We start from the raw sequence: 27,112 nt of genomic DNA on the forward strand, positions 1-27,112 counted from the left end.
ACTGGGAAGAAGGTTGTCACTGTGGGGATGACTGTTTGGCCTGTGTCGGCTAGTGTGTCGATACCCCCAGAGGATGTAATTGTTACTTCCGCCCCCGCTATAGTGAGTCCCCGCCCCGTGCCTAAGAGGCGTAGGGTGATGCCATCTTTGTCCACATTTCAAACAACCAAGGCTACTCAACTGTTACACGCAGGTAAGTGGTTATGTTGTTCGATATAAGACTTGGTTCCTTTGTTTGTTTTCTGAATGTTTATTTTGATGCAGATTCTCTGGCTGAGGCCCAAGTTGAAAGTGGATCCTCCATGCCCCTGACCTCTAGGGACATTGTTACTTCCGCCGCTGGCGGCCAGAGTGTTCCTCTTGCTGATCTGAAATCCCAGGCAAGTGCATTCCCTGTTGGCTCTTCGATGCCGGCGTCGCTGTTCACTACATCCGTCGTCATGACGCCCAGTCCCGTTACCACGCCACTGTTTTCCAGCTCCCCCCTCGCATCTATATTTGATTCTCCAATGGGCGATGTCCCTGTGTCCGGGAAAGAAATGCCTACTACTTCCGTCGGGGGCGAGTCAATAAGTGCCAAGGACACCACCGTTAGTGATACTAGGGGGGCTCCAGTTGTAATTTTGCTGAGGATGGGGCCCGTTTGTTTGATGATCTTTACCTTCCCACCGTATGCTGGGACCCGCATGCCCAGGACAAACGCTATCAACCTAAGTGGAAGATTGCAGAGTCCTCCAGGCTGGTTTTCCCCCACTGGTGCATCACTGGGTTGAGCGGGCGTACCCTCCTGCTGAATCTGCCTATGTGGAGGGGTTAGACAACGAGCACCTGATGAACACGACCATGGTGGATGATGTTTGTGGTCCCAGAAGGCTAGCTGAGATCCGTCGTCCGTGGATGCATGACAACAGTGAGCTACGCCAGGCGCGGATGACAATTCAGGAGCTGGTGGTTGAAAAAAGGGCGTTTGGAAAGCCAACTCCATGCTGTTGGTGTCAGGGAAAGCCGGTTTGTGTTAGAGAAAAACAAAGCTGAGGATGATCTGAAACGGGTTATCGCCAATCTTGCTAAAGAAAGGATAATCTGGGCCTGCGATATAGTAGAAAAAGATCGTATCCTTTCTCGTACCAAGGCTGTTCAAGAGGAGCTAGAGGGTAAAGCCATTAATGAACCCCGAAAGGTGAGATCTGAGTTATCTGCCGAGGTGGAAAAGTTCCGTGTTGACACTGATTTTGTTTATCAGGTGCAGGAAAGGTACAAGGATCTGATCATTGAGCTGGAGGCGTCTAATGCCAAGGCCCAGGCCAAACAAGTAGAGCTCGAGGAGCGTAAAAAGAAACTTCGAGAGCTCCAACAAATTTGTGATGCCCTTGTCTCTGAGAAAAACCAACTTATGCAAGCTTCATCCGCCCAGCAGGCGCATCTCAAGGAAATGGAAAATGCTTTGGATCAATCCCAGGCAGAGGTGGATAGCTTGACCAGCCGCCTGGCTGGTTTGCAGGGTGACAGGAACTGGCTGATATCCCAAGGTTTAGTTGGTTCTTTCGAGTACTTACGCCAGTTTGAATCCTTTGTTGCTCTCCTGGATCGCCTGTCCACTGCTGCTTACAAATCAGGCCACCATGATGGCATTCATGAGGGTTATGTCAGCTGCCATCAAACAGGTAAAGGTTACCCCTGACTTCCTAGAGAAAGGAGGCAAGTTGACAGGAGATATGGCGGATGCTCTTGAGGCAGTTTACAACGATCCGCTGCCGGCGTATGCTGATTTGGCTGAAAAAGTAGCAGAAGATGGCGTGGATTCGTTACGCCATATGCTCGAGTTGGCGGATGAATCCGGAGAAGATTGAGCATTGTTTGTTTGATATTTGTACTGTTCCTTAGATATTTCTATAAAAAACTATATTTTGTTTTTGTTGGGGTGCGTGTGAGCACTCAATTTTTGTCAGTAACAATTAATGAAACTATCATTATGGCGGCACCACCGTTTGCTAAGGGTGGCGATTAGACATGTAATCATGATTTCTTATTAATATTGATGTCGTCATGACTGTCATCTAGCTTTACCCTCTATATAATTACTCTTGCTTTTTAACCATATTTGGTAAGTGAAAAAAAATGAGTCGTAAATACCGTCTCCAGAAAGTTTCTGACATACTTCGAACCTTGGACGTAGCTGAAGCTATGGTCCGTCTCCGGGATAAGATGCCGGATAAAACAATAGGGAGTGAGGAGATTAACTCCGGCGATACTGTGCCTTGTACAGGTACATTTGACAAAGGTATCAGAGATGATGGCCCTTCCGTTGCCGGGGTCGACGCCGATGCAGGTGTGGTGTTCTTGACAACGAACACATTAATGCAAGCTTTCACTCCCGAGCAATTACGTCGATGTAGAGTGGTGTACGAGCGACGCCGGAGTGGTCGTCGGTGCATAAGCCCGGTTAACGCTCAGAGGATGGCAGCTTCTCCGACTGGTGAGGTGAATGATGACGACTTGATCATCGATCCTCATCCCTTGGAGTGGTACGGTGAAGCATTACACACCCCTGCAGAAGTGTTAGCAATGTTTCCCGACTTGTAATTTAGTAGAATATGTTCGTTTTGTTTTGGTATTCCCGTACGTTGGTTTTTTGACAACAGGGACAAGTACTTGGTTTTGTTTGATAGTTGTATGTATTTATTACCAAAATACCTATCTTCTGTAGTGGTTGATGTATCTATTACCTAGATACCCACTCTTAGCGTTTTATAATTTTGATCGTCTGAATTTATTATTATGAAGACTATTTCGTGTCAGAGATGTTTTTTTACCGTAATATGCAGTTCAAATGCAGTGGTAATTTCTTGTACCGTAATATGCAGTGTAAATGCGATAGTAATCTTTAGTGTGTATGTAGATGATAAAAGAAATAAAAAAGAACTTTTATTAATCAATAACTGATAAAAGAAAGAGACGTCGTGTTTGATGAATTACACTTGTTCAAAAGAAAAATTGTCTATTTCGCCGTTAGGGGTGGCAGTCTACATGTAACACTTCCTTAATTGGGTCGCGTTCCAGCTACGTGGAACCGTTGTGCCATCAAGTCTGGATAGGCGGTAGGCCCCCTTGCCTAGATCTTCTTGGACTATGTAAGGGCCTTCCCAGTTGGCCCCAGCTTGCCTGTGGGTTCTGCCCTACTTGCCTCATTATCCCACATGACATAATCGCCTTCCTTAAAGGTTTGCTGAGCCACGCGCTGGTTATAGTATTTTTCTAAGGCTTTCTTGTATTTTTCTTCGCTGATAGCGGCTGCTTCACGCCGTTCTTCCAGCAGATCTAGACCGTCCCGTAAGAGCCTATCATTGTCATCATCAGTTGTTAGGCGCCTTAGAGAAGGTAGCCCTACCTTTGCTGGTTCCGTGCCATAAGTTAGGCTGAATGGGGTCTCGCTGTTGCTTGTCTTGGGCATAGTTCGGTGTGCCCGGAGGACGTTTGCTAATTCTTCCACCCAAGAGCTTCCCTCATAGCCTAACCTTCTTTTGATCCCGTCCAACAGGCTTCTGTTTGCCCTTTCCACTTGACCGTTTCCTTGAGGGTGTGCAACCGATGTAAAAATTTGTTGGATTTGTAGCTCTGCACACCAATCTTGTAAGACCCTGTCTGTGAATTGTGTCCCATTGTCACTTACAAGGTATAGCGGGAGTCCGAATCGGCAAATGATGTGCTCCCATAGGAATTTCTTGGCGTTTTCGGTGGTTATCTTGGCCAACGGGTTTGCTTCGATCCATTTAGTAAAATAGTCAATTGCCACGATCAAGAATTTAATTTCCCAAGGGCCGGCGGGAATGGTCCCACGACATCATTTGCCCATTTTTGAAAAGGCCATGCCGCCATTACGGGAATCAAGTTTTCTGAGTTCAAGCACCGCGTCTTCATGCATCCCAGGCCAGTAGTACCCGGCGTTATGAATTTTAGCATCGATTGCCCAGGGTCCGGCGTGAATGCCACATATGCCGGCGTATATCTCTTGAATCAGGTTCATAGCTTCTGAAGGAGACACACACCGTAATAGTGGTCCCAGGTATGACTTTCTGTATAGGATGCCGTTTTGTACTTCATATTGTAAAGCCTTTGTTTGTACCGTTTTGGCGTCGCCTCTAGTAGGTGACAGCTCTCCTTTTGTGAGGAATTTCAGGATGGGAGTATACCAACAAGGTTCTTCCGCTGTGACCGGGATACTTCTCGGTGTTCTGTTGAAGGTGACTGGAGGGTTTCCACCTTCACCTCCTTTTCCATACCTGATGTAGCTAGCTTGCTTAGGGCATCAGCTATTGGATTTCTTCCGCGATGGACATGATTGAGTGTAACATTGTCAAAGGAAGCTATGATTTCCTTGGTTTTAGCCAAATATTTTGCCATTGTCTCATCTTTGGCTTCATACGTCTCATTCACTTGGTTGTTGACCAGCAGAGAGTCAACGTATGCATCGACCCTCGTCGCTCCCATGGATTGAGCCTTCCTCAGACCCGCTAGTAGCGCTTCATATTCTGACTCGTTGTTGGAGCATTCAAAGTCGAATCGCAAAGCGTACATCAACTTTACTTCGTTTGGGCTTATTAGCATGAGGCCCGCGCTTGCCACCTTTCCACTGGAAGATCCATCTGTGTACAACTTCCAAGTTTGTCTGGACGTGCTGGATTTTGGCATGTCGTTAACCACTAGATCTTGGATCACTTCTCCGTCAGGAATTTCTGCTAAGAAATCGGCGATTACCTGCCCTTTGATCGCTGTTCGTTTTCGATATTCAATGTCCAGGGCCCCAGCTCGATTGCCCATTTAGCTAGTCTCCCAGAGATTTCTGGTTTGTGTAAGATTTGTTGTAAGGGATAGTTTGTTAGGATTTGCACGCGATGACCCTGGAAGTATCTTCGAAGGCGCCGGGTAGCGTGGACCAGTGCTAGTACCAATTTATCCAGCGTTGGATACCGCGTCTCAGGACCCACTAGTACTCGGCCAATATAGTATATAGGCGTTTGTTTGCCATTTCTTTCGACCATAAGTACCGCGCTCACAACGTTGTGGGCTGCTGCCAAGTACATCTTCAAAAGTTCTTTTGGGTATGGTGCTGTCAACGTGGGTAACTTTTCGATGAACCGTTTCATGTCTTGCAAGACTTCTTCTGCTTCACTGGTCCATTTGAAGTTTTTCTTGTTGAGGCAGTCTTTCAACGTTTTTATGAACGGCAAAGACCTTTCAGCATGTCTTGCGAGGAACCTGTTTATAGCGACCAATTGCCCATGTGACAACTGTCAAATTTGCATACATCCGTACGATTATTAGACAATGCTTAATGCTTAATGACTGTGCTGCATTTCAATTAATTACTTGAATTACCTCTGATTATTATCATATACATAGATGTGCATCATACATTGCTTAATGTCATGTCATTATTGGATGAGAACCTTATTGACTCAAATGATGCACGAACCACAGTTAGCACAGTTATCCGGCAAAACAGAAAAATGCTGACAGAGTTCAGTAGATACACAGACATGGTATTGAGACACAGAATGAGCCAGAAACCAAGTATCACACTAGTATAGTGTGTAGGAAAGTATGGATCGCAAAACTGCCTTCCTAGTGACAGTTTAAGTACCGGAAACTGCCTAAAACTCACATAAACTGCAAAATTCCGCAGAAAATCAGCACAATTCAGCTATAACCAGCTATTTAGCACAATAATAACATGCCAAATTTATGTTTTGATGTCCAAAACAACTTACAAAGTGTCGGGAATTAAAACTGCCAAAAAAGGTGCTTCATACTTAGTGAAACTACGCAATTCAGCACTTTAACGAACCGTAACGAACCGAACAACCGGACAATAACCAGGACATGAAAATTTTACTAGAAGTAATGTTTTTATGATATTAAACTAGTATTGGTGGTAGAACACCTTAAAAATCATTAAAACACCTAAACACACTCAAACGTACTTAAACCTTCTAGTTTGCACTTTAAACCCTAAACTTCCAAAATTTACATTTTACCCCCCCTTCACCAAAATCGGCCCCAACAAGGGCCCCACTTCAAGATTTTATCTATATATTATATTAGATCTTGTCACTACTTTTTAAAACATAAAATCTTTGAGAAAGATCATGTATTGGAAGATTATGTTATAAGGACCTTAAGTGTTTATGCATTGTCCATCATTCATAAAATTCACCATTTCTTTCCTTTCTTCTTTACTCTCGGCCATACATCACCACACACACATCCATCCTTTTCAACCATCTTCTAAGCAATCCAAGGTGATAATATGGTGTAAGAAGGTTATCTAAGGAAGCTACAAGTGGTGAAAGTGGAAGGACCTTCACCGTTTGCTTTTATCCACTTCATTCCTTCACTTGATCATCCCTAGCCTTGAGCTAGTAGTAAGATCTTCTACTCTTCATTTTAAATCTATTTTAAGTGGTTAAAAGATGATACAAGATGATTATCATAAAGAACACTAAGGAACAAGAAGATGAAACATGAAAATAAGCTTAAAGTTATAAGAAATCATGAAGAAATCATGTTGTTTTGTGTTGATTTACTTGTTGATCATTTTTTTCTTGTGAAAATGATGTAGATCATCACATGATCTTTCTAGATCATGATTAAAAACATCATCTAGCAAGATGAGAAGATAAACATATTAGAGATTCACATATCATCCTAACATAAAGCATGAACTTGAAGGAATATATTGTTTTCTTATAAAGTAATGATCTAAGTAAGATGTAAATCTTGTAAATCTAAGATTTCAAGAGTGATTTTCTAAGAATCCAAGTTAAAAATACAAGTTGTACTAGGTCTTTGTTATTACCTAAACAAATCTTATTTTTAGTGGTTAAACAAGTGTAGAAACACTTGTGTAACAAGAAGAATGCATAAAGAAATATTTTTAGAAAATATGATTTGAAGTTGTAAACATCTATATTCTTTAAAAATGAAGTTTTTAAAGAACTAATCACATTTTAAAGGGGTAACAAAGCTTACTAATGACACTAGTAAGTTCCTAAAATTTTTACAAAGATTCAAGTTCATGAAGTAGTAGATTATACTTGTTTTTGGCAAAATTAGTAAGTAAAGGTTGTTTGTTATTGATTGTGGTTTGATTGTGTTGATTTTTACAAAAGAAAATGATATGCTTGAAAGCATGGAAACCTCCATTTTTAGGGGAAACTATGGGAAAATTTTTCTAAAAATTAAACACTTAGAAAAATATTTCTAAACAAGTATTTACAAGTGTGTTTTAGACCATGAATTTCTCACATAAACTTTGCCATAATTTTTGTTACAAAATACAAATATTGGAGGTTGGTTTTCATAAATAAAAGTGACTAAATATGTATTTAGGAAAATATATACTTAGAAGTCACCATGTGTGTGATTATTTGTATATTATGTGTATTAGTTATATTATTCTAGGAATTGAAATAATATAACACATCAAATACCAAGAATTACAATCCAAAGTATTACCAAAATTCCAAGAATATGAAGATACAATAATACCCAAAATATTGGACAAACCGAACAAAGGAATATAACTCACAAAATATTCCGGAAAATTATTTACAAATATATTTTGGTAATTGGTATTTTGAACACAAAAAGAATGAAAATGGGATTTTTATGAGTACTACAAGACATATCACATTTTTGACAAGAAGGACATGTATTATTTTTGAGCAAGTAAAAATATATTTTTCTTGGAATTATTAGTCAATGTATTATTGGAAGGAATATATATTTTTCTCAAACAAATATGAAGTATATCATGTTGAGAGAAAAATGAGTTTATATATATACTTTCTAAGTTAGACTTGAAAATATATTGTTTTTGGAACTTATAAGAAAATACAAATATTATGCCAAAGAAAAATTATAAATAATTTTTCTAAGTAATATTTAATGAAATATATATTTTGGAAATATATATTGGTGAACTTCCATTAAAGATAATATTCCGGAAAAACTAATACGAAATTAAGTATAAAGAATACTTAATAAAAACAATAAAGATACGTATTCTCGTACGTATAAATATACACCGGAATACAACCCTAAAACATGGCAAACACATACAAGTATAAGAATACGAATACAAATACACCCATCCTTAGGAAGGATATACAAGTATGAATACTTGGGAAGCATTAAGTTAAAATATATTGTTTTACCAATTATTCCAAAATTTAATAAATATAATTTGAGTTAAAATATTTACTATTTTAACAAGTAATTATATAATTTGGAATAATGTTGAAGACACAAAGAACGTAACTCAAGGACACTAAATAATACTAAATCAAGGCACGACCCGCTCGTCTAATAGACCATAGTACGTTGTAAGTAGTCGTATACACCAGAGGAAACTTTGAGTTACAGGCGGATTCGAAGAACGCAAACCAGTGAGTTTCGTGTTGCCCCTTTTCCTTTAACTGTTTTTAGTTTTATAACTTCGGGGGTGAAGTACATGTTACAATTGTTTACGAACGTTATTATTTGGTATGGTTAGCTAAGGAAGGGTATACTTAGATCATGTGAGTGGTGGGTACAACGCTTAAGGCCATCAATCCTCGTAGTAGGGCCGAGGGACATGAGTGATAGATCTATTTGGGTGTAGCGAGCCCCACCCATGAGTCCGTCGAGTGGACCATGTGGTGACTATGTCTTATTGCCAGAGACAAGTCTGCTAGGTTTGAGCTTTCCTGCATCACGTCACACATATCAATGGCCTTGCAAACCATTGGTGATCTGTTTTTCCTTGTTGCTTTCATACCGGGTTTTCAAGTACATACAAGCATACTTACAAATATTTCAAAGGTTTATTCACAAACACACACATGAACTCGCTCAACTTCTGTTGATGTTTTCAAACTACATGTATTTCAGGAAACTAAGTATGGATCTGGCGGGCGTTAAAGTTTCAAGTGTTGTATGGAATAAAAGATATCATCCGGTGTCGAATGGTTTAGAGTGAGTATCCTATCCTGGATAGGATACATGTTTTAAAGCTTGGTTATCATTAGTGTCTTTTGAAAAGTCCTTATGGAACTTAAAACCTGTTGATGTTGTATTCTGAACATGAAGTTTGTGTTTTTTTGGGTTAAACCATTGTTGTTGTAATATTCCAAAACCTAATCAATGGATGAACATCTTGGATTTATCATATAGTTGTTTGTTATGGTTAAATGTAATGATATTAAGCAAGTCACACCAAATCACGCTTCCGTAAAAGTCAGGGTGTGACAGTTTGGTATCAGAGCTTCGATTGTAGCGAACTAGGATTCCTTCTTGACCTACAATCATTAGGGCTCTCACGAAAATATTTTTACAACATGTTTTCATTGCATACACGAAACGCCCAGATCCAAGAAACAAAACAATTTTTTTAAAGAAAAGACACAAAACACATTTAAAGGTTTATGTTTGTGGTTCAGTCTGAGAGACTAGGTGTTTCAGTCTGAGAGACTGGGTGTTTCAGTCGGGGAGACTGAGTGTTTCAGTCTGAGAGACTGGTTGGTTCAGTCTGGGAGACTAGGTGGTTTAGTCTGGGAGACTAGGTAGTTTAGTCTAGGAGACTGGTTAGTTTAATCTGGGAGACTAAGTGGTTTAGTCTGGGTGACTGGTTGGTTTAGTCTGGGAGACTAGGTGGTTTAGTCTGGGAGACTGGTTGGTTTAGTCTAGGAGACTAGGTGGTTTAGTCTGGGAGACTAGGAAGGATAGAAAGTTTCATGAAGAATAATGTGAATACATGATTAAATGATGAATTGTCTTTGTTTGCAATATACTAAGTGTTAGTGATTACTATGAATATACATGCTATGATTATTATGTACTGGCACACATGTCACCTTCTTCCGAGAGCGAGTTGTCAGATGTTGACGACCCTATGGCCACAACCACAGATAATGAGATTGCACCTGCGCCGGAGATATTTACGTTAGACACTGAGAGTGACCCTAACCTGCTGACCAAGGACGAGGATGACTTCCAGCCATTCGCGCTACCAAACTTGGGCAATGAATTACCCCTTGCAGATGGTTTCCCTGACGAGGATCCTTTTACCATCCCTGTTCCAGCCCATGACCACTTCATCATTGGTCATTCCGATGGTGAGCCCATCATGACTCAGATCCTCGATGCCGTACCTCTCGTGGTCATTCCTCCCGAGGATCTGCCTTTTGACGATTTGTTGGATGATGACGTTGATTTGTTTGTTGGTGGTCTTCCTGATGACGCCCATGATGATGAAAAGTTAGACAAGAACGTTGTTGCTATTCCACTTCTTGAGATCCCTGTTATTGAGTTACCCTCTAATAACTAGTTTGCACTCGGTTTCAGAATCTTTTGAGTATGTGACATCTGCAGCTTTACAGACGGCCGGATTGCAGCTTTTGCTACTGACTCGGACGACGACACCGCTATGACTGCTGCACTATCACCTGCTTGAGATCCCACACCTTCACACGACCCAGAGCCTGCTCCTGATCCTTTTGGGTCAGCTTGATGTTGCACCTGCTGATCCTGAGCCCTTGCTTAATCATGACCCTATTTCTTTTGGTTTACCAGACATTGCACCCCTTATAACTGATTCAGTTCCTACACCTGTTGACCCTCCTTTTGTTAAGCTATCTATCCCCTGCCTGCACCCGCTGATGTTGCTCCTTTTCCCCCCTATGAAGGCCGACGTCCATTGCACCAACATGCCTATCGCTTTCTTTCAGGACATACCCGCATCCCAGGAAGGTACTTCTGGTTAGCACCCGTGCGACGATCCCTTTGCTTCAACAGCTTTTCCACAGATCCCGCAGGATGCACCGTTGCTCCTTTCATTTCTTCATCGCTGGACGAGCAATTCCTATCATGCACTATGACGAATTCAGACCCCTACCATCCCCCACATTTTGGAGGCTACACACGGGATGAGTTGCTTCTGTTACTTCAGTTACAGTTTGAGGATTTGAGTCGTAGAGTTTAGAAACTTGAACTGGCACCATGCCCTCCACACCGTCTATGCCACTATACTTTGATCCTCCACGTTCATCACTTTCTCCTTTTGCGCTCTCACCTGCTGCTATTACACCTTTCCCAGGTTTTGATGCTCGTTTCTTTGCTATTGAGTAGCAGATCAGTTAATTACTTCGACGTATATAAAAGCTCGAGGAGGAGCTCGCACATGTTAGCAGTTTGCTTTTCTTTCCTCCTCCACCTCAGTCACCAGTATAGCTGGTTTTGGTTTTATGCGGATTGCATTACTTTTGGGAAAAGACACTACTAATGAGCCGAGATTGTGGAGACTTTTGAAGACCACTTTTGACCACGTGATTTTGATGCACTGATATACTTATTGGACAAGGGTAGGGTGACCCTGTGTCCCTTTTGATGTGATATACTTTGTAGATAATGTGATTGTGGTCGGTAAATAATGAGAGCTCAGTCGCTATGTCTTCGCTAAGCACGTTGTTGATCTGCATGTGTGTGCTATAATTATGATGCTACGTGCTTGCTTGTTATGTTCTTATTAAATATGTTCCCATCTACATGTTTGTGCTATAATCGTAATGTTATATGATTGCTTGCTATGACGATTGCTTATATACCTATGTATATACACCTCCTAGGTCTTATTTGTTAAGTAGAGGCTTATGTGCCTGTGTCTTTAATAAGACGTGACCTAACCAATCTTCTTCCTAGAAGATGTTGCTTCAAAGGAACACCGATACTAACAACCCTCTACCGAAGACAGAGGTAGAATTACAAGAGCGCATCTCACAGGCCATCGCACAGCACGAGGCCCTTCGCTCCGAACGCACCGGAGGTACCTCAGGAAATAACCCACCCAACGGTAATGTTTAGTCACTTAAGACGCATTACAAAACATTTGGACATTTCCAAGGGTGCTTTGCTAATGCCTTATGTGAATGATGTTGCTTATGTCGCAGGCTGCACCTACAAGCAGTTCTTAAGCTGCAAGCCCCGAGATTTGGACGGCACTGGGGGTGCCATAGCTTTTGTGCGTTGGGTTGAGAAGACGGATTATGTGTTGCGATTAAGTAAATGCGCCCCTGAGCATGAGGTCACGTACATAGCTGGACTGTTTCTGGATGGGGCTCTGGCATGGTGGAACCTTCAGGTTCAGACGATGGGCGAGACTGTTGCGTATGCTTTGACGTGGGACGAACTGAAAGAGCTGATGCGTAAGAGATTTTGCTCGAGGGCAGAAGTCCAGAAGTTGGAGACTGAACTTTGGAACTTGAAAATGGAAGGTCCAAAGATAGCCGAGTATGTGCAGAGATTTCATGATTTATCGCAGGTTGTTCCATACTGGTGGAACCAGAGTTTAAGAGGATCGAACGCTTTATCGGGGATTGGCACCTCAGATTCTAAGCCTGGTGACAACATCTAAACCTCCAACAATCACCGATGCTATCGACTTAAGTGTGGCGCTCACTAAAGAAGCGGTTAGACTAGGAAAATTTTCCACCTCGGAGGAGAAAAAGGAGATTCCTGTGGAGCCGTCTAGAGATAACAAGAGGAAGCTCGCAAATTTCAAGAAGGGTACTCGGGCGAGTAACAAGAAGAAGGCCAAAAAGGGAAAAGAGTACATGGGTCTCCTACCTAAGTGCGACAATTTTCTACGTTACCATGTCGGGCGATGTAAATATGGAAAATGTGATAACTGTGGCAAAAGGGGGCATCCCAAGGAGACTTGTAGGCAAGGTACTGAACATAGAAATGGAGGCCAAGATGGTAGCGAGAATCATAAAGGAAACAACGACAACAACGACTATCAAGGCAGGAAGAGTGACAAACAAAAACGTGCTCAAGGTTGTTTTAACTGTGGAAGTAAAAAGCATTTCAGAAAATACTGCCCTAAAAACACTCAGGCACATGGATGAAAGCTCAACACTGGAGCTAGGGAAGCACGCCAGGATCCAAACGTGGATATGGGTACATCCCATATTAGTCAACGTTATGCATCGATGCTACTTGATACTATTACAAATTTAAGCTTCGCATCTTTAGAGTTTGAGAGTATGCTTGGTTTACTAGAAAATCAGTTAGATAACCCGTACTCGATAGAACTAACTAAAGGGAAGCTTCGACGTGGTAATTGGGATGGATTGTTTGTCGAGCAATCAAGCGAAGATTGTTATCCGCATCCCGATGGCGAGTAAAGAAACGATTGTGATTCATGAAGCAGGATACACCCCTACGGATTATCAGTCATTGAAGACACGGAAGTTTTTGCGCAAAGGATGTGTTGCTTTTTTTGGCTCATGTCATGGACAAAGAAGCCGAAGAACCTAAGCTTGAAGATATCCCTGTGGTAAGGGAATATCCTGGAGTCTTCCCCGAAGACTTGCCAGGAGTACCTCCTCAACAACAAGTTGAATTTCGCATTGGTTTGGTTCCAGGCACCGCGTCTGTAGCCAAGGCACCCTATCGACTTGCACTTCCTGAGATACAAGATTTGTCAACGCAGCTTCAGAAGTTGCCATTTAGGGGATTTATAAGGCAAGCTTTTTGCCCTAGGGAGTTTCAGTACTGCTCGTCAAGAAGAAGGACGATGGTTTTTTAAATAAGCATCCACTACCAGGAGCTGAACAAGCTAACCGACAAGAGTCGGTAACTCTTGTTGAGGATTAACGATTTATTTAACTAACTACAAGGATCCAACTACTATTCTAAGATTGATCGTTGATCGAGTATCATTAGCTGTGAATTCAGGAAGAAAGTATACTGAAGTATAGTGAGCCGACAACTTGTTTTGAACCTACACTAATATTGTGTGTTTTCTACACGGTGCACGAAACAGTTTTACACAGAATGCAGAACTTTGAGGGTTTAGGAATCATGCACTTAAAACCTTCGGGAACTCATGTCGAGAACCAGTAAAGGTCACCAGGTAAATACCACGTCTATTAACTCAAACAAACACTATTATTTTGTCATGCAAGCTATTTTAGTTAACCGAACGGGTAAAGTACTCGAATTTATTTTATTGAAATTTCCACTTTTGCTTCTAACGAGTAGATGTTTGCATCTATACTCTTCTTAGTGGTAGTTACATCGCGTCAATTTTCTTCACTAGGGCAAACACTCAATTGCTTCGGTACTTGGTTTCTTCACTTTAGCAAATACTCATTATTTCATTTCTTGGAAATTCATATGTTATGCATGAACCAATTGTTATGCATACGGTTTCGTTTCGAATAAGCGCTTCATCAAGGCTCAAATGTTATTTTGCTAAATCTAATTATCGACTTGTGATTCGAATGACCTACATTATTGTAATTGTTGGCTCCTTTGCTATCGAGTCAACACACCTTCTTGAAGCCCCTTTTTCTTTCAAGTTACATACGTGGTTTATCTTGGTAACCATGCTGAAACTCCTTTGTTGATACATGTATTTACCGGATTACGCTGAAACCTCGTTCAATTGCTTGAACTTGTCCATTTCGCATATTCAATTCAAAACACCATATGATGTATTGAGAGCATCATATCTAAATTTATTCTTGAAAACATTCCTTTTGTTTTGAGTCGTAGTATATTTGTTTGATCTGCGACTCCACTAAATCGTTTGTTGGTTTCGACACTTTGAAGTGATGCCTTCGCTAAATTTGAAGCCTGCGCTAATATCATTTATGCATCTCATACACGGATTTAATTGTTCATTTATTGACTTACTCTAAATCCGTTTTTTATCACGATTAAAGTAGTCTAAACACAATCGTGTGTTAATACGATGGTACATAGATTCATTTTATATTGCAGTGTATCTCCTAACGATTCTTTCATTGTCAATCGAATGCTTTGCAGTATTTATTGCTTTTTCATCTTTGATCAGAAACAGTAGTTATTTGATGATCTATATTCGATTGAAAACCCTATGACGTTGTTTAAATCAAACTTTCAGATTTGTTTCAGTACACCTTCAATTGATTTCAAACATGATGAACTTATTCGGTCACCGCTACTATTGAAACATGTCATTCACTATGACACCTTGTGGTGTCAATGTAAACTTGTAGCTTGTGCTAATCATGGTTAGCCGGTTCACACGAAACTACTCATACTTTCGTTTAACTTGTCATTTAAACATTCCTAATGCAACTACGAATTGAGACAATGATACACCAGATTCGCTTGTATTTCTTTTGGCATATTTTCGCGATTATGGAAAGTCAACACACTAATCCTTACCATTTATTTATTCGGAAGTTGACAGATCATTTTCATGTTACTATCATATTCGAGTTGTTGATTTCGAGTTCATATAGCGGATGCTATTGTTTTTGAAAACTCATTTGCATATTATGACTGAGTGTTTGAGATTTTATTGGTCGACACTCCTTTGTTGCACCTCTGTTAACTAGATTACACTAGACTATACATCTATATGTCTTGTATCTTTTGACATCAAATCACACATACCTTTTACCGTTGGGTACATACTGTTGTAATAAGTCCTCGGGTTCACCTGATTCGAATAAATTTTGATTCGGTTTCGTGGTTATTCACCTTGGTGTTATATATATCCATACACGCATAATGTAACCTTAGGGAGTTAAGGTAGTATAAATTTCGAGGACGAAATTTTCTTAACAGGGGGAGAATGTGACAACTGTCAAATTTGCATACATCCGTACGATTATTAGACAATTGATTAATGCTTAATGACTGTGCTGCATTTCAATTAGTTACTTGAATTACCTCTGATTATTATCATATACATAGATGTGCGTCATATATTGCTTAATGTCATGTCATTATTGCATGAGAACCTTATTGACTCAAATGATGCACGAACCACAGTTAGCACAGTTATCCGACAAAACAGAAAAATGCTGACAGAGTTCAGTAGATAGACAGACATGGTATTGAGACACAAAATGAGCCAGAAACCAAGTATTACACTAGTATAGTGTGTAGGAAAGTAAGGATCGCAAAACTGCCTTCCTAGTGATAGTTTAAGTACCGGAAAGTGCCTAAAACTCACATAAACTGCAAATTCTGCAGAAAATCAGCACAATTCAGCTATAACCAGCTATTTAGCACAATAATAACATGCCAAATTTATGTTTTGATGTCCAAAAAACTTACAAAATGTCAGGAATTAAAACTGCCACAAAAGGTGCTTCATACTTAGTGAAACTGCGCAATTCAGCACTTTAACGAACCGAACAACCGGACAATAACCGGGTGATGTGTGTGTGGTGTGATATATTTTTAAGTATATTTTAAGCCCTTTAACACTTTTTAGCCAAGTTTTAAATTTATGAAACATGATATTTACTAACACTAAACACACATATGGGCAAGTGCACCCATCGTGAGCGTAGTATAGTGTTGGTAAGATACCGAGGTCGTCCAAGGACACAAGAGCTTTTAATACCGGTTTATCCTCTACGTCTAATCAAATCAAAAGTTTAGAAAAAGGTTTTTTAACAAGAAAAATAAAACTAACTAAAATGCTGAAAAATAAAATATAAATAAAAACAGATAGACAAGATGAATCACTTGGATCCGAGTCGTGTTTAGTGTAACCTTTGATTATTTCCACACTTTTGCACTTTTTAAGAGATTATCTTAGTTATTGTAGTAGGCCCCTCTTCTGAAGGTGACGTTACCCTCAACCCAGTAGTTTGAGTCAGCAAGGATACAATCCTAAAGGGTTGGATTATTGAAAGATAATTAATTAAGTTATTAATGCATATTGTGGTAGGCCCCTCTTTTGGAGGTGACGTTACCCTTGGCAAAGTAGCTGAGTCAGCAGGGATACAGTCCTAAGTAGCCGGGTTAAAGTATTAATAGTAGTTTACATATGAGGTGATCAAGGAGTTCGGACCCCTGCCATCCAATACCAGTGGGTATTGAAGGAGGTCCTACTAAAGTTGACCCAGGTCCTTGCAGGATCTATACACTGAACAAGGCAAGACTCTTACCAAACCGTTCCCTTAACCCCCGACCAGGTAGCCAACATATCTTCATATAGACCGTGGAGATATGAATGGTGAAAATATTTTATTTTATATAGACAGTAAAATAATGCCAAGATACCACAGACAAACGATAAGGAAGACCCACCTTCAACATAAGAAACTAGTTATTAAAGTCATTAATACAAAACCAAATAAAAAGTGTGAAAAGATTAAAAATAAAAAAGTATTACATTAAACATTTGTCTTCACCAAGTGATGTAAGAGACTTAGGCAAACATGGCCTTTGATTGTCAAGAACTCTTACGATCAATCTTGGATCCCGAGACTACTACACACACTCTATGATGGATGATGGATGATGGTGGTGGATGATGGTGTTGTGGTGGCGGTGGAGTGTGGGTGAAGTGTGAGAGAGGTGGTTTGCCAAGGGAAGATTTGCAAGTGAGCCAAGCACCCCTATTTATAGCCTGCACAGAAGCCCGGACACGTCCCCGTGTCCATTGGGCACAGCCCCGTGTCCATTGGGCACGACCCCTTGTCCACCCATCATCTCTTTCTTTATTAAATGTAGTTTTTCTGCATTAGTTGATCACGCCCTCGTGTCCGCTGGGCACGACCCCGTGTGTAGAAGTGTATTTGTACTTTCAAGATTTTCCTAGATTCTACGAATCTTAGAGTTGACCACGGCCCCGTGTCCGCTGGGCACGCCCCCGTGGTGGGTGATAGAAGCTTCTACAAGTTTGTCTTTTCTGCAGACACTTGGGCACGCCCCCGTGTTCAGTGAGCACGGGGCGTGTTCAGCCATCTGTTCTCTTGTTTTCGCTTGGGAAGATGCTATCGAGGGTCGGGCATGCCACGTTTATTCCTTTTCTTGTATTTATGTTAGATTTTGCCGCCTTTTTGCTTCTTTTGTTCATTTGAGCTCATTTAATCCTGAAAATACAAAAGGAAGACAAAAGCACACTTTTTCCAACATTAGTACTAAAAAAGGGTTAGTTTTATGCCACAATTGATGTAATTTATATGTTGCATTTTGCACACATCAAATACCCACACACTTGAATCTTTGCTTGTCCTCAAGCAAAACTCTTTATAATGTGGCTTTACACTCCCAAATAGAATGGGTAGAAGAGAAGGTTTTTGGGCTGGTCATAGAGTGTCGGGATTCCAAGATTTTTATTAGATTTTATTTTTATTTTATTAACAATCCTATTCGTCATGATTTATTTTAAACATTACATAAGATAAATTACTTATTTGGGCATAACATGCCTCTTTAAAATTCCATTTATATACAAGTTCACATACCTCACGGGGGATCACTCAACACTCGCCCGAAGATGTATTTTTGTGAAACACTCGAGAGCGGCATGGAACTTACTTCTACCATAAGCTTGCCAAGCAATCAATCCTCCTCCTTTTTAACTATAAACCTTTGTAGATATCAAGAGGACTTTGGGGGAGGGTTAGACTTGGGTTAAAGGTAGGTGGTTGGGTTAGTGGTTAGTAGAAAAGGGCAAAAGGCGTAAAAAGCTTCGGTTTTCATAAGACTTTTTATTTCTATGACATTTTATTTTGATGAAGCAATTTTTCAAACAAAGTTCTTTTTGATAAACTTGTTTGTTTATTTCTTTTGGCCTCATCATCAATTTTTTTTCAACATAAGGAAGTCATTAGAAAAACCGAGCTCTGTTACTAAAATAAAGGGTTTAAAATGAAAAAGGGTTTTGGTGGGTAAAAGGCTGTTTGTTTGGGGTTAAGAAATGAAAAGGTTTAGGCTCAAAGGGCTTAACTAGGGGGATTTTTGGGTAGGTGGTAAAAAGAAAAGAAAAATAATGGTGTAGAAATAAAAAGGGTTAGTCCTAATGCCTCCATCATTTACTTACTTGGGTTTAAGTTGGTAAGGACCGGGAATGTATCGTCGTGGCAAGTTCTAGAGTTGCAAGAAACCAAGCGGCTATTCACACAAGAAACGAAAAATGAGCATGTTGGTGCACTATGTCTATTGACTTCGTCTTGTATCGAGTCATGTAATGTAATAGGATAGAACAATCAGTGCTCGGGGTGCTAGAAACTGAATTTAGTTGATTTGTTGGTAATTCCGCTTGAAACTGTCAAGTGCATGTTCAAGCGAAATCAACATTGGTAATTCCACTTGAAACTGTCAAGTGCATGTTCAGGCGAAATCACACCACTATAAATAGGGAGCATGTCCGTTTCATTTGAAGGGGGAATTAAGGTCTTGTATTCGGTAACGAGGTGCTGCCGAATTGTCTCCAGGTGCTGTAATTCTATCAGATTAATACAAGAGACATTTATAATTACATCGAGCGTCCGTTTCATTGATTCCGCCTCTGATTCGGATAAACAACTCTTCTGATCGACTCAGTCAGGTCGTACAACGATCCTACAAGTGGTATCAGAGCACAGGAGGAAGATTTTAGCTTGATATCATCAGTTTTCTGACTTCTACACCTTCTTTTTCAAATTGGACAAGATTTCACGGACAAAATGGACTAAATTTTTCACAGTACATGCGAAACAGTGTTTTAACAAAGCCTTGAGAATATCAGACCTAAATTCGGCTTAAAAGTGACTAAATTGGACCTAAAACTTAATTCCGCTTGAACGAACATCTTGATTTCGCTTGAAAAGTCTAGCTGATTTCGCTTCAAATCGTAGTTCCGCTTGAAATTAGCACCTGATCTCGCTTGAATCAGCTATTTCTCTTGAAAAATCCACCTGATTTCGCTTCAAGTCGTAATTCCGCTTGAAAATAGTGTTCATTCCACTTGAATCCGGTATTCCGCTTGAAGATTCCGTTTGAAGTTCTGATTTCGCTTCAAGACTTGATTTCGCTTGAAGTTGTCAGTCAAGTGATTTCGTTTGAAGGGTCAACTAAGTGATTTCACTTGAAGTTGTCAGTCAAGTGATTTCGTTTGAAGTGTCATCCAAAGTGATTCCGCTTGAAATCACTATTCCGTTTGAAAGTGAAATTTTGTGTCGAGATCATTTCACGTCAACCGAGTGTCAGTCTGTTTCAGATTATTTGATATTGTTGAAGCTGAATTTGTTTGTTTGTTTGTCTCCAGGATCACATCATGGCTGAAGAATTTTTCAATACTTTCTATAACGCATTTACCTCAGATACAGTGGAAGGTTCAGATGCTACACCCAAAGCGATAACAAAAACAATCAAAGAAAATATCAAACATGACAACTTTTATGGAACTTATTCAAAACCACCGAAGCTTGATAATATTGAGGATTACATTTGGTGGAAAGAAAGGTTTATCAACTGGACGAAAGCATATGCACATGAGAGTTGGTTTTGTTTGGAGTTTGGATATGATACACCTGTTAATGACAAAGGAGAAGAAATTCTGATCAAAGGTTTTTCAGAGGAAGACAAAAAGAAATTCTCATACGAGCAGAAAATGATTTCCTTGATCCAACAATCAGTTCGAGATGATATTTTTTCATTATTAATTCATGATGGGTCATCTAAATGTGTATGGGAAGCTTTGAGGGTGAAAGCTGAGGGGGGTAAACAGATAAAGAAAAACAAAATAACGTTATTAAAAAAGGAATTCGATCTGTTTGATAGTTTGAAAGGTGAAACTATTAGACAAATGATTGAACGGTTCTGTCATTTAAAAATTGAACTTGAAAGCTTTAAAATAGTGAAAACAAGAGAAGAAATTATTGACAAAGTGATTGAAGCGTTACCACGAGCTGATCAGTGGCAAACGTTAGTTTTTATCTTGAAAAATGATGTCTTATATGATTCAATTACTCTTGATGTTTTGTTAGAAAAAATTGAAAGTCATGATCTGGAATTGCAAAAGCAAAGCAAGATGAGCAGTTCGTCGCATCATCAGAATGTTGGTCTGTACTACAAAGGCAATTTACCTTCGGTGAAAGCTGATAGTTCACCAAAGACAGCATTCAGTAGTGAGAAGATGAAAGAAACACAAACAACCTCATCAAGCTACTGTTATGGGTGAAATTCTGAGCCTATATCCTGGAAAATATCTTGATATATATCTTGTTTATTGTATCTGTTTACATTCGGGATGCTGACTCAGGATATTGGTAACATCCTAAATGGTATCCTCAGGATCACTAACGGATTGAATGCAGGTACGTGGGTTAGAAGCTAGCAACATTCATGAAGACCTTTTCTACTGAAGACTCGGTCCAAGTCGTTCACAAGAAGCCGTTGAAGCCGCATTACTCGGTCTACAACGTTCACATTGGAATATTCGGAGCATCCCATGTTTATAGGAATTTTAGTTTGTAATTCGTTACTATAAATAGTGGGTATATCAGATCAACTAGGACATCACAATCACACTCTCTACACTCTCAACACTTGCTCTCTCGCAACTTTCACAAAATTCATTGTAACACTTAGCGATCTGATCCATATCCTGCACTGTATCCTGAAGTTTAAAGCAATAAGAAGAACTAGGCAGCTGCGATTGTCAGCTCCCGAGGTTTTATGCCGGCGATCTAGATTGATCAAGGGCTTTCCTCGTACATCTCGTGTCATTTACTTTACTTTATTGCTCATTGTTTGATCGTAGATACAGCTCAATATCCTGAGCCGTATCCTGAACACTGTTTTTCCAACAAACCTAACAAGCATATTTTCAACATACTTTTTAGCACACTACCTCACTCAACTAATTTGATCACTTAATTACTTCGGTAATTTTTGACCAAAACAATTTGGCGCCCACCGTGGGGCAAGTGGTGCTCTCTTTACTAAAAATCTTTGTGAAATCGTTAATCGGTTTTCTGTTTTCAAAACTTTTTGCCACATTGTTTACAATGGCCTCAAGATCAAACATGAGCTCTTCTACTGTGTCTGCTACAACTTCTGCAACAGTTGGTTCGGTGCTTCCACCGCCTCCTCCAAGGATGCCAGCCTCTACACAATCTCAAGATGTTATCCCTACTCGGAGTGTCCAGGGGTCTGCTCCTGTTTTAGCTTCTAACGATGAAATTCTAACCTTGTTTGGAAGTGTGCAGGAACAAATGAGGCAGCACCAGGAAACAAACCAAATGCTTTTAAGGGAAATACAAATCCTGAAGTCTGGCTCGAGCAGATCTGCTGAGGATAATGTCACTCCATTACATCCCAGGGTGTTGAACTTTAGTTCAGCTGTGTATGCTGAGGATAACAGGGGGAATATCGTGCCCAGCCTTCCTCAGAACCATACTCCTGAAATACCCTCCTCGGTCAGGATATCGACTGTGAGGAGCTCAGGATATGCTTCAGGATATGGGCAAAATCCTCTAACGGGTAACATATCGAATAATAATAATGCTATTACCGCTAACAGTGTTGGATCTTTGCAGGATACAACTATAGCGTCAGAATTATCCAGGGAACTTCAGAAACTAAAGGATATGATATCCAGTGTACCTGGGGTGGTGCAACCGATTCCTGAAGTGTCCCAGGATAGCCACAGGGTATCTCGGTTCGTGCATCCTATATGTGATGCTGAAATCCCAAAAAGATTTCAGACTCCGAACATGAAACTCTACGACGGAACCACGGATCCTGAAGAGCATATTGCCCAGTATAGGGAAAGGATGGAGATCAACCCTATCCCTCCAGATCTCAAGGAAGCCTGCTTGTGCAAGGGTTTTGGTTCAACCTTGACAGGATCGGCTTTGAAATGGCTCTTAAATGTTCCTCCACATTCGATTACATCTTTTGCTCACTTAGTAAATTTATTTAATAGTCAATTTTCTTGTAGTAGAAGCTTTGAAAAATTAACAAGTGATCTCTACAGGATAACACAAGGGCCTCAGGAATCCCTTAGGGATTATGTGAACAAGTTCAGCCGGGAATCACTAGACATTCCTCATCTTGATGTGGCAACGGCTGTGCAAGCTTTCAAGATGGGGCTGCAAAAGGATTCTCAATTCTATCAAGACCTTGTAATGAACCCATGCAGGAACCTGGATGAAGCCCGGAACAGGGCTCTAAGATATATTCGGTTAGAGGATGATAGAAAAATGCAAGAAAAGATGAATGCATCCTCGACATATGAATCGACTAACAGGAAATCAGAATCCTCATATAGACCATATCGCTCTAAGCCATATGGCAGAAATGATAACAAGAGAGTGAATGCTGTTGAAGACGAGGATCCTGAAGAATATCCTGAATTATCTGAATATTGTTTTTCTGTTAATATACCTGAACTAATGTATGCTATGCAGGGTTTGGGAGATAAAGCCAGGTGGCCTCGGAAGAATCAACAAAAAGCAGATTGGAAAGACAAGTCAAAATGGTGTGCTTTCCATGAAGATTTTGGACATATGACTGAGGACTGCATCGCTCTGAGGAAAGAAATCAGCTACCTTCTAACCAAGGGATATTTGAAAGATCTCTTAGGGAAGAAGAAGAATAAGGGTCAGGATACTGAGAAGGATCCTGAGCGAGCGGCATCACCTCCCGCCGATGCCAAGATAATCAACTTCATTTCAGGAGGATCCGACATTTGCGGAACTTCATATTCGGCGGCCAAGAGACATGCAAAGGAAGCTAAGGCCGAGAGGGGAGACAAACCTATCAGGATGACTACGCTCACAACTGACAAAGTGATCACTTTTGATGCAGATGATAGGGATACTGTCCAGGATCCTCACCATGATGCTCTGGTAATAACATTATATGTGGCTAACCATTTTGTACGCAGGATATTGGTTGATAATGGCAGCTCCGTCAACATAATATAACTGGAGACTCTGAAGAGGATGAATGTGTCTCCGATGGATATCACTTCGAAGTCTACTGTGCTCGTTGGTTTCAGTGGAGAAGCTAGGAACACAGTGGGAGAGATAAGGCTGCCAGTATATGTTGAAGGAGTCAACAAGATGCAACGTTTTTGTGTGATGGATTCTCTATCATGCTATAACATCATCCTAGGAAGACCTTGGATCCACGATATGAAGGCCGTTCCATCAACGTATCACCAATGCATCAAGATCCCTACCCCTTGGGGGGTTGTCAAGATCGACAGTGATCAGCAGGAGGCGAAAGAATGCTACTCATCATCGATGAAATCCTCAACCAAACCTAGTGCAGCATAGCAATTAAAGATGCGGGCCCAGGATATCGTGGAGGATCCGGAGCAGGATGTGAAGAAAATTATCCTGGACCAGGATAATCCCGATATTTCGGTGCTCGTGGGAACCAATATCCCTCAGGATATTGAAGAACAATTAATTAACTTTTTGAAATGCAGGATGTCAACGTTTGCATGGAAGCATGAAGATATGACAGGTATATCTAAAGACATTATTACTCACAAGCTTGGAATTGACAGGTCATTCAAGCCTATACAACAAAAGAGAAGAAAATTCGCCCCTGAGCGGAATGCAATTATCCAAGAGGAAGTTGAGAGATTATTGAAGTCCAGGATGATCAGAGAAGTTAAGTTCCCGAGGTGGCTAGCAAACGTGGTTGTGGTACAGAAGAAAAATGGGAAATGGAGAGTTTGTATAGACTACACAGACTTGAACAAAGCTTGTCCTAAAGACCCATTTCCTCTCCCCCACATTGATGCAATGGTAGATGCCACTGCCGGGCATGAAATGCTGACCTTCATGGACGCATCCTCAGGATTTCAACAGATCCAAATGGAGCCTTCTGACCAGGAGGATACTGCCTTTATGACACCAACAGGTATTTATTGTTATACAGCTATGCATTTTGGTTTGAAAAATGCAGGTGCAACATACCAAAGATTGGTAAACATGATGTTCAAAGACAAACTGGGGGACACCATGGAGGTGTACATTGACGATATGGTGGTAAAATCAAAGAAAGCTCAGGATCACCTCCAGGATATTAAGGAAGCATTTGATATCCTGGACAAGTATAACATGAAGCTGAACCCTGCTAAGTGCCATTTTGGAGTGGGGGCAGGAAAATTTCTAGGATATATGGTAACCAAAAGAGGAATAGAAGCAAGCCCAGAGCAGATCAAAGCTATCCTGGATATAAAATCACCCTCAAATATGAAGGACGTACAAAGATTGACAGGCCGAGTAGCAGCTTTAAACAGGTTTATCTCAAGATCCTTAGAAAAATGCAAAGACTTTTATGATATCCTGAAGAAGAACAAGAAATTTGAATGGGGTGAGAAGCATGAAGCAGCCCTGCAGGATTTGAAGCAGTATCTCTCAACCGCACCTCTATTGATGAAGCCTGAGGATGGTGAACCATTATCCTTGTATCTGGCAGTATCAGGGAATGCAGTAAGTGCAGTACTCGTAAAGGATCACGAAGGTCAGCAGTATCCTGTTTATTATGTTAGCAAAAGTTTGTTAAATGCTGAAACTAGATATTCTCACCTAGAAAAACTAATACTGGCTCTAGTAATGGCATCAACAAAGCTTAGACATTATTTTGAAACACATAGGATTCATGTTAAAACTAATTATCCTGTTAAAAATGTGCTTAGGAAACCAGAAATGTCGGGCAGGATGGCCAAGTGGTCAGTAAAATTAAGTGCCTATGATTTAGTATATGAACCTAGAAATGCCATAAAGTCTCAGGCTTTAGCTGACTTTGTGGCTGATTTTAGTAGTGACATTCAGGATGAGGTAGACCTAGAAGTTCAACAGTTTGGAGAATCCTCAGGATCCTGGACATTATATACCGATGGTGCATCTAATGTAAGAGGAGTAGGATTAGGAATACTACTAAAATCGCCATAGGGGGACATAATACCCCAGGCTGTTAGATGTGAATTCCCTGCTACTAATAATGAGGCAGAATATGAAGCTTTAATTGCAGGATTAGGATTGGCTAAGAGTATGAATATCAAGAATTTGCAAGTATATGTTGATTCTTTGTTAATTACTAATCATTTTAATGGATCCTATGCAGTCAAGGGTGAGAAACTAATGGAATACCTCGGTATTCTTAAAAAATTAGCAGGATATTTCGATGTTTTTACGCTTGAACAGGTACCAAGAGAGGATAACGCTGAAGCAGATGCATTGGCAAACTTGGGATCATCAATCAGGATACCGAAAGGAATCCCAATACCGATATTACATATCCTGTATCCTGCAACGGATCCTCAGCATAAGGAAGTAGCAAGTATTCAAGATCCTGAAGTGGTGTATCCTGAAGAGGATCCTAAATCCTGGACAACTCCAATTATGAGATATCTCAAGGAAGGACATATCCCCGAAAATGAAAATCCTAAGGCATTTAGGATGAAGGTATCACGATTCACTATTATAAATAATATTTTATACAAGAAATCCCTTGCAGGACCATACTTGAGATGTTTGAAGGATCCTGAAGCCAAAGAAGTACTTCAGGATATACATGAAGGGGATTGTGGTAACCATACCGGGGGCAGGTCATTATTTTTAAAAGTGTTGAGGACAGGATATTATTGGCCAACAATGAGAAAAGATGCTGCAGAATATGCTCGAAGATGTGATGCATGTCAGAGGCATAGTAACATATTGCATCAACCAGCTGAACCACTATATCCTGTAGCATCCCCTTGGCCGTTCATGAAATGGGGGATGGATATAGTAGGGAAGTTACCGAAAGCTCCGGGAGGAAAAGTCTTTATGCTGGCAATGACAGATTATTTCTCTAAGTGGGTTGAAGCTGAAGCATTTGTGCAAGTTAGAGACCAAGAAGTAGTTTCCTTCATAAAGAGGAATATCCTGACCAGGTTTGGAGTACCAGCTGAAATAATTTGTGATAATGGGTCCCAGTTTATAAGCAAAAGGACTACTGACTTTTGCAGGAGTTGGGGAATCAAGATGATAACGTCTACTCCGGTGCATCCTCAAGCGAATGGGCAAGCTGAGTCTTCAAACAAGATAATAGTGAACAACTTAAAGAAGAGACTTGGAGCCAAAAAAAGGAAGATGGGCAGAGGAATTACCCTTTGTGTTATGGGCTGACAGGACAACGGTAAAAAATGCAACCGGTCAAACCCCATTCTCCTTAGTATTCAGATCAGAAGCAGTAATTCCAATGGAAATGGTGATACCTACTGCAAGATCTATCCTACAGAATCCTGAACAGAATCCTGAAGCCTTATGTCAAGATTTGGATACCA

General features: G+C 40.4%; 1 protein-coding gene across 1 annotated transcript; it reads right to left on the reverse strand.

Annotated features, from left to right (window-relative positions):
* Positions 1-3,127: 3,127 nt before the first annotated feature.
* LOC110933596 lies at positions 3,128-4,818 on the reverse strand. The gene is made up of 3 exons (XM_022176810.1): positions 4,191-4,818; positions 3,880-4,029; positions 3,128-3,759 (listed from the first exon to the last, which is right to left on the reverse strand). The coding sequence occupies exons 1-3, from the start codon at positions 4,816-4,818 to the stop codon at positions 3,128-3,130; spliced, it is 1,410 nt and encodes a 469-aa protein (XP_022032502.1).
* Positions 4,819-27,112: the final 22,294 nt, after the last annotated feature.

Source organism: Helianthus annuus, chromosome 4 (genome assembly GCF_002127325.2).
Source record: "Helianthus annuus cultivar XRQ/B chromosome 4, HanXRQr2.0-SUNRISE, whole genome shotgun sequence".
Taxonomy (NCBI): Eukaryota; Viridiplantae; Streptophyta; class Magnoliopsida; order Asterales; family Asteraceae; genus Helianthus; species Helianthus annuus.

Excerpts from the sequence above, each read along its gene's own strand:
- LOC110933596 (XM_022176810.1), bottom strand. The coding sequence starts at position 4,818 with ATGGGCAATCGAGCTGGGGCCCTGGACATTGAATATCGAAAACGAACA. Across the intron at positions 4,030-4,190 it reads ACAGCGGAAGAACCTTGTTG|AAGCTATGAACCTGATTCAA; the intron begins GTATACTCCCAT and ends TGTCTCCTTCAG. Across the intron at positions 3,760-3,879 it reads ACTCAGAAAACTTGATTCCC|CAAACCCGTTGGCCAAGATA; the intron begins GTAATGGCGGCA and ends AATGGATCGAAG.